Source organism: Lepidothrix coronata, unplaced genomic scaffold (assembly GCF_001604755.1).
Source record: "Lepidothrix coronata isolate B3197 unplaced genomic scaffold, Lepidothrix_coronata-1.0 Scaffold44, whole genome shotgun sequence".
NCBI classification, from domain to species: domain Eukaryota; kingdom Metazoa; phylum Chordata; class Aves; order Passeriformes; family Pipridae; genus Lepidothrix; species Lepidothrix coronata.
This window is the reverse complement of record NW_016690224.1, coordinates 1,824,523-1,835,598: the sequence shown is the minus strand read 5'-3', so window position 1 is coordinate 1,835,598 and position 11,076 is coordinate 1,824,523. Positions and strand designations below refer to the sequence as shown.

At 56.2% G+C, this 11,076-nt stretch overlaps 2 protein-coding genes across 2 annotated transcripts in view; one reads left to right on the top strand and one right to left on the bottom strand.

Moving 5' to 3' along the window:
• Positions 1 to 573: 573 nt before the first annotated feature.
• On the bottom strand, positions 574 to 9,937 carry DAO (D-amino acid oxidase). Its single transcript, XM_017814478.1, has 11 exons — positions 9,808 to 9,937; positions 8,285 to 8,490; positions 8,053 to 8,167; positions 7,656 to 7,732; positions 7,169 to 7,234; positions 6,861 to 6,915; positions 6,302 to 6,406; positions 5,731 to 5,813; positions 3,647 to 3,764; positions 2,965 to 3,063; positions 574 to 2,581 (listed from the first exon to the last, which is right to left on the bottom strand). Exons 2-11 carry the CDS (start codon positions 8,476 to 8,478, stop codon positions 2,447 to 2,449), a joined length of 1,047 nt encoding a protein of 348 aa, XP_017669967.1. The 5' UTR covers positions 8,479 to 8,490; positions 9,808 to 9,937; the 3' UTR covers positions 574 to 2,446.
• An 891-nt stretch (positions 9,938 to 10,828) lies between these two features.
• The window catches only part of SSH1 (slingshot protein phosphatase 1), a 34,997-nt gene continuing 34,749 nt past the window's right edge, over positions 10,829 to 11,076 (top strand). The window contains exon 1 of the mRNA XM_017814435.1: positions 10,829 to 10,894. Within this exon, the coding sequence (XP_017669924.1) occupies positions 10,829 to 10,894 (66 nt within the window). The remainder of the gene's footprint in view (positions 10,895 to 11,076) is intronic.

Sequence of the window (11,076 nt, the reverse complement as noted above, 5' to 3'; positions counted from 1 at the left end):
ATGTGCTGATGCCAGAGACGGGATGTTGTTTGGTGTTTTTGTGTGTGTCAGGAAAGGACATGCAGGAATTCTCCAGACATCATTCCCTGGCTCCCTCACCTCCCCTGACCTCAAGAGTGAACTTCAATCACATGTTGGTGAGGCCCTGGCACAGGTTGCCCAGAGAAACTGTGATTGCCCCATTCCTGGAAGTGTCCAAGGCCAGGCTGGATGGGGCTTGGAGCAACCTGGGCTAGTGGAAGGTGTCCCTGCCCATGGCAGGGGTGGCACTGGGTGATCTTCAAGGTCTCTTCCAATCCAACCCATTCCATGATTTCTGTGAGTTCTTGATGCCCTGAGGACGGACAGCCACCACAGACCTTCCCACAGTGATTTTTCAGGTTCACTGTCTGGTCAGAATACGGAATAATGACTCTTCCTCCTGCAGCATGAAATGTTCAGGAAAAATGTGTCTTGAGACGTGGAATGATGGATCTATTGGAATGTTTCTATGGAATTAGCATTGGAGGCCCTGCCTGTGCCATCATTAGGAAGAAAAAGCATCACGTGCGAGATGTTTGAATATTTCCTTTATTGTTCACAAATATGAAACTGTGCCTTTAGAGAGCAAACAAAATTAGCCTGTAAATAAAATTACAGATCAAATCATTCCTGTTTCCTGAGAGGCCATGTGAGATCACAGGACACTGGCTCCTGTAAGCTCTGAGACCAGAAGGATCAGCTGCTCATTGAAGGTACACAGTGATATCCTGCTCCCCTGCTCTTCCAGTGTAGCTTTTCTCAGATCACACAGTTTGGATTTACAGCAGATGAGAACGTGGTCCTGACTGTCTCATATTTGGAATAAGTGAAATCAAAGGGATTCGGTTCCCCTGAGTGGCTTCTCCTGAGGTGGGATCACAGGCCACTGGGTTCAGCATTAATTGGTGTGAATTTTCTCCAGCTCTGGTTTTCATTTTCCTGCCCTATTCCTGATTTTACCCTGAGGATGCAGCATCTCAGGTGAGCTGCCAGAGGGTGGAAAACCCTTTGGACAGACTGTCACTGACAGTGGCTCCCAATTTCTGGACCCTTCCCTTCTCTGGACACTGTTTCACCTCCCTTACAGCTGTCAGCACAGCTGAAGGGATGATGTCCTGCAGCCAGGAAGCCCAAACCCTGGATACCATTGGATGTTTTATATTTCTCAGGGATGTGAGGAGCACCAGCACTGGGCCAAAATCACAGCCAGAGGAACTTCAATTCTGCTCTCACTGTGCCTTCAACAGTGAGTCTTTTCCTTGGGCATTCCCGTGTAATGCTGCTGATTTGCAGCATCTCCCGTTCCTGAGGTGCAGCACAGCCCAGGCTGAAGAGCTATTCCTGGCACATGGAGTCATAGGGAGAGAGGAGCTGCATCACGGTTGAGTAAGGAACAGTTGGCTTATCCGTGGAGGAGAGTGAGTCAGGTACTGTGCTGGGCTCAGGACAGCCTTCGGATTTGAGGCTAATGCTTCCTGACCAGCCAGTGCCCTGCCTGGGATGGCTTGCAGAGCAGGAAAGACACATGGCACTGAAAATTCAACCAGGCTGTACCTTCAGAACAGTGTGTTGGGTCCCCAGGAGCATCCCTGAACACCCCAAACAATCCTGCCCTCCTGGGAGCTGCCTCAGCTCCTCTGGGAAGCACAACCTGCCCCGAGCCAGCCCTGTTCTCCAAGCTGTGTCCCAGCCATGTCCCACAGCTGGGAGAAATGGGAAACTGAGGGGCCCATGGGAATTTTAGGGACAAGAAGAGCTATTTTGCTCTCTGCTATATATAGAGTCTGGCAAGTCCAGGGCTGGAACAAGTTGCTTTTGTTGCTAAAACATCCTTTGGAAAGCCCATTTTAGGCAAGTGCTGCTGTCTGTTCCCAGCTACACTAACCAGGTGCTGCAACCCCGGGCTTTGTCCTGGCAGGAATGGGAGGAAAGCTGGTGGAACCCAGGCACGTGCTCCCAGAGCTGTTGTTACTTCCCTGGGAGCCTCAGAGCTTCTTCCTACTAAGGAGCTTTTGCCTCCTGGGGGGAGCCTGGAAATCTAATTACACGCTGGGTGTTGGAGCACCAGGGGAGACCTCAGGTGGCACCGGCTTGGTTTCAGATCCTGTCCCATGTGCAGATGAACTGCAGGGCTGTCAGGGTTTCAGCTGAACCCTGCCTGCCCTTTGCAGGCTGATCCCAGACAGGACTGCACTTTGCCATGGGTAATTAGTCCAGATTTTAAAGCCCTTCCTTGGGCAGGTTGTGCAGGGAGCTGAGCTGTCTGGATAAGGGCAGCGAGGCACTGTGGCCCAGAGCTGGAGCTGTGGAGGGTCGAGCACCCACATGTATCCCTGTGCTATTCCCATTGTTCTGTGTGATTTCTAAGCTACTGCTGTTGGGATGATCCAGGTGAGCAGGCACTCCCAAAGGGGTGAGCAGGCACTCACAAGCGGGGCTGTGGTGAACTGGCCACCTTCCTCCTCTCCTGGAGGATGCTCCCAAAGAGCCGAGCTGCTGCCATGGCACAGCCCCAGTGGATGGTGATCCCAAACCCGCCATGGCCATAGTTGTGGATCACCTGGGGGAGAATCACAGTCACGGAATGGTTTGGGTTGGAAGGGACCCCAAAGCCCAGCCAGTTCCACCCCCTGCCATGGGCTGGGACACTTTCCACTAGCCCAGGTTGCTCCAAGCCCTGTCCAACCTGGCCCTGAACACTTCCATGGGCGGGGCAGCCACATCAGTATCGTGTGTCTGTGTCTCTGACATTTCTCTCTGACACTGGGCTGGAATGGAATCAAAGATTCCCTGGCTGTTGGTGGGGCCACAGCGAGGGCCAAGGATGGTGGGGCAGGCTGGGGGCACAGCAGGGGGTTGGTGTTTCATTGCCAAGGTCATAGGGACTGGGGCACAATTAACATGGTCACTAATTGCACTCAGCCCCCGGGGCTGTGCACGTACCTCTCCCTGGCTATTCCCGTGCCGGATGCTCTCCCGCTCCAGGCGAACCTGGGGCCGTGACGGTCTCAGGCCACTCCACTCACTGACGATCTTTGCTTTCTGGAAGCAAAACTACATCAGCATTTGCACAGCATTCCTTGGAATTACAGCACCCCTGGAATTACAGCAGCCAAACCCCACGGCTTCAGGTGATCCATGGGAAGAGGAGGGACAGGGGGTCCCCAGTCCTGCAGCAGCTCCTGGGATGCTGCAAGGGGTGACCCGGCAGAACAATTTGGGATTACAGCTGCTCATCGGCAGCCTGTGTGGAGCAGGTGAGGCAAACCCCTGTGCTGCCTTTCCTGCTGATCCAGGGCACAACAGCAGCACTGGGGGTGGACACACACCAGCCTCACCCCACACCAGCCCTGCTCTAAAGCCGTAGAGACACCACAACCTAGGACCTCCCAGAGCTTTAGTTCTACTTTTTTTACCAGCTCTAGGAGGAATTATTTTTCCTACAAACCTTGTCCCTGCCTGCCCATCAGCCGGGTGGAAGAGCCCTGGGTATCTGTGATGGATGGAAACACAGACTCATGGAAACACTGAGGTTCTGTGGTTTGTTCCAGTGCCCATTCTCACATCCCTGAGCTCCCCAGCTCCCTGTGCCCCATCCCAGTGGGTGTTGGGTCAGGTCACCCACCTGGAGAGCTGGGAGCAGGCGGCAGCAGCTCTCCCAGATGGTTTTGTGGTCCTGGGCACTGTTCTCCTCGCTCCAGTTTCCATGCTGGTAAATCCCTCCCAGGACCGTGAACTCGCTCCTGCACCGAAAGGACACACAGGGTGAGTGTCTCCAGCTGTCCCTTGTGGGGTCACCTCATGGAGGGACTCTGTATGTGTGTGGTGTTGGATCCTGATACATTCTGAGCCTGCAACATATTCCTGCTGGAGAAACTCCCACATGGAGCAGGTGGAGAGCAGTGCCTGCTCAGCTCAGGAGCAAGTCACTCATTAAATCCTATCAGCACCCAAAAGGCCCTTCCTTGTCTGGGCAAACCAGACAGATAATTCCATCCTTATCAAACAGGTCTGCTCCTGCCTGCCTAGGGAAGAGTTGGAAGGAACGGGATGCCTCTGGAGGGAAGCACAGAGAAGCAGACTGGTGCTGCTGCTGCCCAAAACTCCCCTGGATTAGCAGAGGAAAAGAGGCAGATTAAGGCTGGGGAGAGGTGGGGAGTTCTGTGCTGGCTGGACCCTTTCAAAACCTTGTGTGATCCCTGGGAAGCACAAAAAAAAAGGGCTGGGGCATGTGGAAAGAATCCTCTCAGGGCCAAGCTCTCCAGCAGGGAAGAGGATCTGTCTTCTTTAGGGATCAGCCTGGTGCTGCTCTGAGAGCTTGAGCTAAAACAAACACAGGGAGAGGAATTTGTCTGAGACTGTAATCAGAAATCACTCAGAATACGATGCTTGGGGGCTGTGAGCAAGCAAAGCTCCATTTACAACCTGGCTTATTGCCTAATCCTGGAATACTGGGACAATAGGAAGTGCCAGAGATGCAGCATTGGAGTTCCAGCTTAAAAAACCCTTCTCCATTGCCAGAGTGGGGTCTCTGCCTGCCCTCAGGAGGAAGCAGAGCTGGGATGAACAGCAGATGTATTTATTTATCCTGCAGTGCAGCTCCCTGGGCACAGCAAATGCTGCTGCCTCAAATAGATCCCAACTTCCCTGAGCAAGCTGCTGGTGGGAAGCAGGTGGGAAGTGCAGGAAAAGTGCTGGAAGCTGGGCTCTGCCTGGCCACAGCCACTCTCTGAGCTCTGGACATGGTGCTTTTGGCGCCAGGATCTCATTTCAGCCCTAGGGGGACATAGACATAAGGTTTTCCCCCGGGATTCCTCCACAGTCTGGCAGGGAGGTGGCAGGGAGCCCTGGAGACTAAGGGGAGACTTATCCCAATCCATAACTTCCCCAAGAGGGGCAGCTCCAATCTCTGCTCTCTGTGACCAGTGACAGGACCAGAGGGAAGGGCTGGAGCTGTGTCAGGGGAGGTTTAGGTTGGATCTCAGGAGAAGGTTCTTCCCCCAGAGGGTGGTCGGGCACTGAACAGGCTCCCCAGGGAATGGTCACGGCCCCAAGGCTGACAGAGCTCAAGGAGCATTTGGACAACACTCTCAGGGACAGGGTGGGATTGTTGGGGTGTCCTAGGCAGGGCCAGGAATTGGACTGGATGATCCTTGTGGTCCCTTCCCACTCAGGACATTTCATGATCCAACAGGATGCCCCCAGGCTCACCAAGAGCTCAGGCACAGCTCAGAGGCCAGTGAGGGGAAGGCTGAGATTTCCAGGGGAGGTTTTATTAAAGTAAAAGGATTCCTGCCCTGGTTTTATGGGAGCAGGGATCAGCAGTGCCTTCCAACATCATTGATGAAACAGATGGGTACAAATGCAAAAACAAAAACAAAAGGCCTCCCCCAAAATATCCACTACACTATCAGTGTCTGCCCCTATTGAGGACCTGGCCAGGACTGACTTTTTGCTTTGGTGGGATTTGCTCCTTGGAAAAGGATGGGACATTGAAGTCCTGAGGCTCTGGGAGCTCCCTCACTTTGCTGCCCACGTCCTTCTGCTCCCCTCCCACACAGCCAGAAGCACCAGCAGGCCAGGTGTGACTCCGGGCCCTGGCAGGTGCCAGCAGGAGCCGCGTCCGAGCCAGGACTCTGGGGACACTGACCAGGACCAGCCAGAATGTCACCAGGACCAGCCAGACCCTCCTGGGCCGCTGTCACCTACCCTGGGATGACGTAGGGAGACTTGTAGATCCCAGACTTCACGTCATGAGTGATGATGAAATGCTTCACCCAGGGGGCCAGGACCTGGCAGACCAGGGGAGAGGGTCAGGGGGAGATGGAGAGTGGGGTGCCAGGCTCGGGGGGCAGCAGGAGGGACACCAGGGGCCAGATGTGGGACCCTCTGCTCAAGCTCTCTGTTCCCTGGGAAGACAGGTGGATGGGAATGCAGGTAGGGAAGAGGAGGAGCTTCCTACTGGCATGAGCCTGTTTGCCCAAATAATCATCCTCCACTCCCAAGGATTTTATGTTGTTTTATTATTAATAGCACTATGCTTTTGACCTCCCCCCACGCTCACCCAACAGAGAAACAGGCTGGAGATTGAGGGCTTTCCCACAACTGAACCAGGAATGGGATCCAGGTGGGTTTCACATGACCAGTGTTTGCTGGGAATCAGGACCTGATCCCAGTGCAGATCCAGCCCACAAGCCCGTGGTTTGCCCCAGAGGACACAGGTTTTCCTCACGGTAAGAAGTGGGCTTTTGGGAAGCCCCAAGCCCTACACCCACCTCACCTTTATGATCTGGCCCCGGCCGGGCTGGAGCTCCGGGTCCGGCTGCAGCTCCCCGGAGCGCATCCCAGAGCAGTTTATCACCACATCCACACCCTGGGAGAACAGCTGGGGAGAGATGGACATGGGTGGGGAGCAGCACATGGACAGAGCTGGGAGCAGCACACAGGGTGCTGCCCTCAGGGCACAACATTCCTGCTCCAAAAGGAGCTCAGTCCAGTGTCTGGTAATGGATAAACCATAAGGGCTGGATCCAGGACACAGCTTCCCCACCACAGCTCCTGCTGAGACCCCACGTGTGCTGAAAGCCATTCCAGGGAAAGCTGCCAATCCATGCTGGACTAATGCTTTACCCATACCCTCTCAGCCACCTCTTGATGCCCAAGCCCCTTTATCCCTCCTGGTACAACATATTTCCTAGGTCTTGGCACAGCCTTGCTCCTGTCCCCTGGCCCATCACTGACACCAAGGACATCCTGGAGCAGGATATGCCTACTGGATGATGCTTCCCCACACTGAGACAGGGCTGTGCCCCCTGCCCTGCCTCCACATCCCCACCCACCTCCTGGAAAGACTCAACCTTCTTATGGAAAAACTTCACTCCTCTCTGTGTCAGCCTGGGAAGAACAAATTCATTTGTTACTGGCAAATTAAAAGCAAATGTATCATTCAGTGCCAGGGCACCCACTTGGCATTAGAATTACAGGAATGAAATCAAGCCCAAATATTCCCATAGCCAAAAGCTCTTGGATGCAGCTCCAAGCATCCCATTACTTTCATTTTTCTCATGCAAAAATACACCCCTGGGCTCATTATTAAAGTGGGGAGGGTGTTACCCCACTGGGGCAACGAGCAGGAATCCACACTCACCTGTTGGTGAGCCAGGGCAGGTAACTCCTGCCCTCCAGCATCAGCGCCGTGTTGAACCAGCCGTAGCTGAAACCAGAAGAGAGGAGGTGTGAGGACCTGCAGCACCTTCACAGGAGCCTCCTGCCCCGGTGCTCCCAGCAGCCACTTGGATCTGGGGCCCCAATTCCCCCTGAGACTCCAAATTCCCCTTGCACAACAAGTGCATGAATTTCCCCCACTCCTCCCCCCCGTTTACAGCATAAAACACCTTATACTGATTTTTATTTTGACACTATCTGATGAGGTAAGAAAGGAGTTGGAACGGTTTCTATGCTGGGCTTCTGCTTTTTTGGCCATTTGAGGTGTTTCCTACTTATTTGAAAGAAGCGGCTGTAGGAAAGCAAGGACACTTCTGCACCAGCAGTTTCTTGTCCCCACTGCCCCATGCCGGGAGGTGTCCAGCCACATCTGCCCTGCCTGAGTCTCCAGAGAACAGACTGAAAAATACCTGTAACCAGGGAAGAGTTCGAGTTCTTTTGGTGTCAAGTTCCTGAATCCCAGGACAATGTTCTTCCAAGATGGGTCCTACAGTAGGGAAAAGCTCTGATATCATTAGTGAACCTGGATCACCACGTCAGCATGGGACAGAAGGAGGGGGGAAAGGGACACAGGGTATCCCAGAGAGACACAGATGAGGGGCAGCTGCCAACCAGGGTTGGAGAGGCTCTGCTGCTCCCTCGGCCCTTCCTCACACCGGGATGGCACAGAAAACATCATGTCCCAGGCACTGCCACCAAAGCAAACTTGGAAGGATTCAGGAGCGTTGGCTGGGAAGAAGCACAGCCCTGCCCGCCCTCGGGGAGGAGCTGGAGCCTTTCCCAGCCCTGTTGGATCTTGCTCCTTACCGGCACCGGCTCAGTGAACAGATTGTAGCCAGAAAGCAGGAAAAGTCCCATTTCCTGGGCTGCTGGGGAGTGCAGGTGCCCGAGGAGGTAATCGAACGTCTCTTTATTCCAGAGCCTGCGATGAGAACAGGGGAGTGATGGCTCTGCCAGCCCCACGGAGCTGTGCCCGGGCACGCCTGGGAGGACACAACTCCAGCCTCCTCCTCCTCCTCCTCCTCCTCCTGTCCCTCACGTCTCCTGCAGGTTGCCGAGGTCGCTCAGGTAGGGCTGCCACAGCCCGGCCGCGCCGTCGCTGGTGGTGTGGGGGGTGAAGCAGTCGGCGTAGATCTCCAGCTCCAGGGAGGGCACCAGCCCGTGGAACTGCTCATGGATGCACAGGGCGCTGGAGAGCCCGATGACCCCGGCCCCGATGACGGCCACGCGCATGGCTCCGGCTCCCTGCGGGGACAGAGGCTGCTGGACCAGCTGGGGCTGCCCAGGAGGGAGAGAAGCAGCTCCCCGGGACCCCACCCGGCCTCGGCTCCACCGCCTGAGCAGTAGGGAAGGGCTGAGGTCACAGACTCACAGACTCACAGAATGTGCTGAGTTGGAAGGGACCCACGAGAATCAACCAGTCCAACCCTTAGCCCTGCACAGGACCATCCTCAAGAGTCACACCGTGGTCCTCATGGTGCACCTCTGTGCGTTCCTTGTAAAGGCTCACGGGTCCTCCTCCACCCCTGCCTGTGCTGACCAGGCACAGGAATCAATCATGGATGAGGGGGTGTAGTTCCCCATGGGGACTGGGGAATGTCTCTCCATCCCTGGCTCTACCAGTGGCTCAGCTGCCCATGGCCACATTCCTCACCTGGCAGAAAGAGCTCCAGGTGCTTCCTGCCCTGTGGCACCTCGGGACGGAGCAGCACAGCCCTCAGCATCCTTCTCTTCCTCCCACCAGCCAGGGAGAGGTGGGAGCACCCACCACTCACACTGTCTGCCATGGGATGGTGTGAGCCCTCCATTCCCATCGACCCAGTCCTGCTCTGGGCAGCTCCCAATCCTTCCCAGCCCTGGGCACAGGCTGAAGGCAAGAGGTGGGCATGGATAAAAGACATAGGAAGCACTGGATGTTTTCCAGGGAGTAATGCCAGGTGTGATAAGTGCAAGGTTGGATCCTCACACCGCTGTCACCACTGGGGCTGCACGAGGGTGGCTGTGCCACCACCCCAAACCCTTCCTGGCATGGCTGAAAGAACTGTTGGGAAATTGCAGCTGCAAAGAGGGTCTGCAGCCTCCTCAGTCCCCTGATTCCCTCTCAGCAGAGCTTTTCTGCCTTGGAAAAGCCCTGTGGTCACTGCCTGGGCAGGGAGTGGACAGGGACAGCTTTGGGGAAGGGCTGGGTCAGATCCCACAGCATGGGCAGGGGAGGATGTGCCAGCTGCACCCCAGGCCTGGTTCTGGGAGCAGGAATAAACTCCAGCCCACAATTTTATTTGGACAAGGTGAAGCGCAGCATCTCTGCTGGAAAGGCTACCCACAGTGGGACTGACATTTGCTGGGATGGAGGGATGAGTCACCGGAACGGCGGCGCTGCGGGAGCTGCTTCCCATCTGCCGTGGTGTTACAACCCCCGGGAACCAAAACCCACAGAACCGGGGTCACCTCCCCCACCTGCAGCCATGGGGACTCTCCCCCACTGCCCCCACAGCTCCAGCCAAGGAGGATCCGGCTCACTGGCCAAAAAACAACAGGAATACAGGTTTTGCACCAGTTTACCTGTGGAGTGGGGGGTCCTCAGAGGAGTCACTGTGAGTTTCAGAGGCTTCCACAGAGTCCAGAGTGGCTCGTTTACAGTCCAGCAAGGCAAAGTCTAAGTGCCCAGAGCAGCAGGGCCAAAGTCTGCTCCAGCCCGGGGGAGGTGGACTTCCCACGTGCTGCTGGCAGCCGGCCCCAGAGCAATGGGGAATGGGGTCACCACCACGGGTGGCAGAACAACATCCCTGACACTGGTCACCATGGTGACCGCTGGATCGGGACACTGGCATTGCCTTAGTGGGCACAATCCTGGAGGTCTTTTCCAACCACAGTGATTCAATGACTTCCCAGCCTCTGCATTCACAGAATCACAGAATCACTGAGGCTGGGAAAGACCTCTGAGATTATCAAGTTGAACCTTTGACCAATCACCATGTTGTCAACCAAAATGCTAAGTCCAGTTGTTCCTTGAACACAAGATTCCTGCAGGTTCTGGGAAAATTGGGTGCTTCAGGCTCAATTTTTGGGTAGACAGAGGGAATTGAGATTATTCAGCCTGGAGAAGAGAAGGTGCTGGGGTGACCTAGTTGCAGCCTTTCAGTACCTGATGGGGGTCGAAAAGAAACGTGGAGACAGACTATTTACAAGGGCCTGGAGTGCCAGGACAAGGGGGAATGGCTTCCTACTGCCAGAGGGCAGGGTTAGGTGGGATATGGGGAATAAATTCTCCGCTGTGAGGGTGGTGAGGCCCTGGCACAGGTTGCCCAGAGAAGCTGTGGCTGCCCCATCCCCGGAAGTGTCCGAGGCCAGGTTGGACGGGGCTTGGAGCAAGCTGGTCTACTGGAAGGTGTCCCTGCCCGTGGCAGGGGGTGGAACGGGATGGTGGGGTGGGATGGGGCGGGATTTGGGGTGGGATGGGGCAGGACCGAGCCCCGCCCACTCCGGAGGCCCCTCCCCCGGCAGCAAGCCCCGCCCCGAGGCCCCGCCCCTTCCCGCGCGAGGGGAGGCTCAGCCGAGCCGGGCCGGGGCCGGTGCCGCAGCCATGGCGCTGGTCACCCTGCAGCGCTCGCCGACCCCCAGCGCTGCCTCCTCCGCCAGCACCAGCGAGGTGAGCTGCGAGGAGACGGGACGGGACGGGGCGGGCAGGGAAGGGGACAGTGGGCCCTGCCGGTGGCGGCGGGGGATGGGGAGCGGGGAGGGGCGGGGTGAGGCCCCGCGCAGGGACAGGCCCCTCGTGGCCCGAAGCTCCTGGTTCCGTCCCCTCACAGACCCGGGTCCCTCATGGCCTCC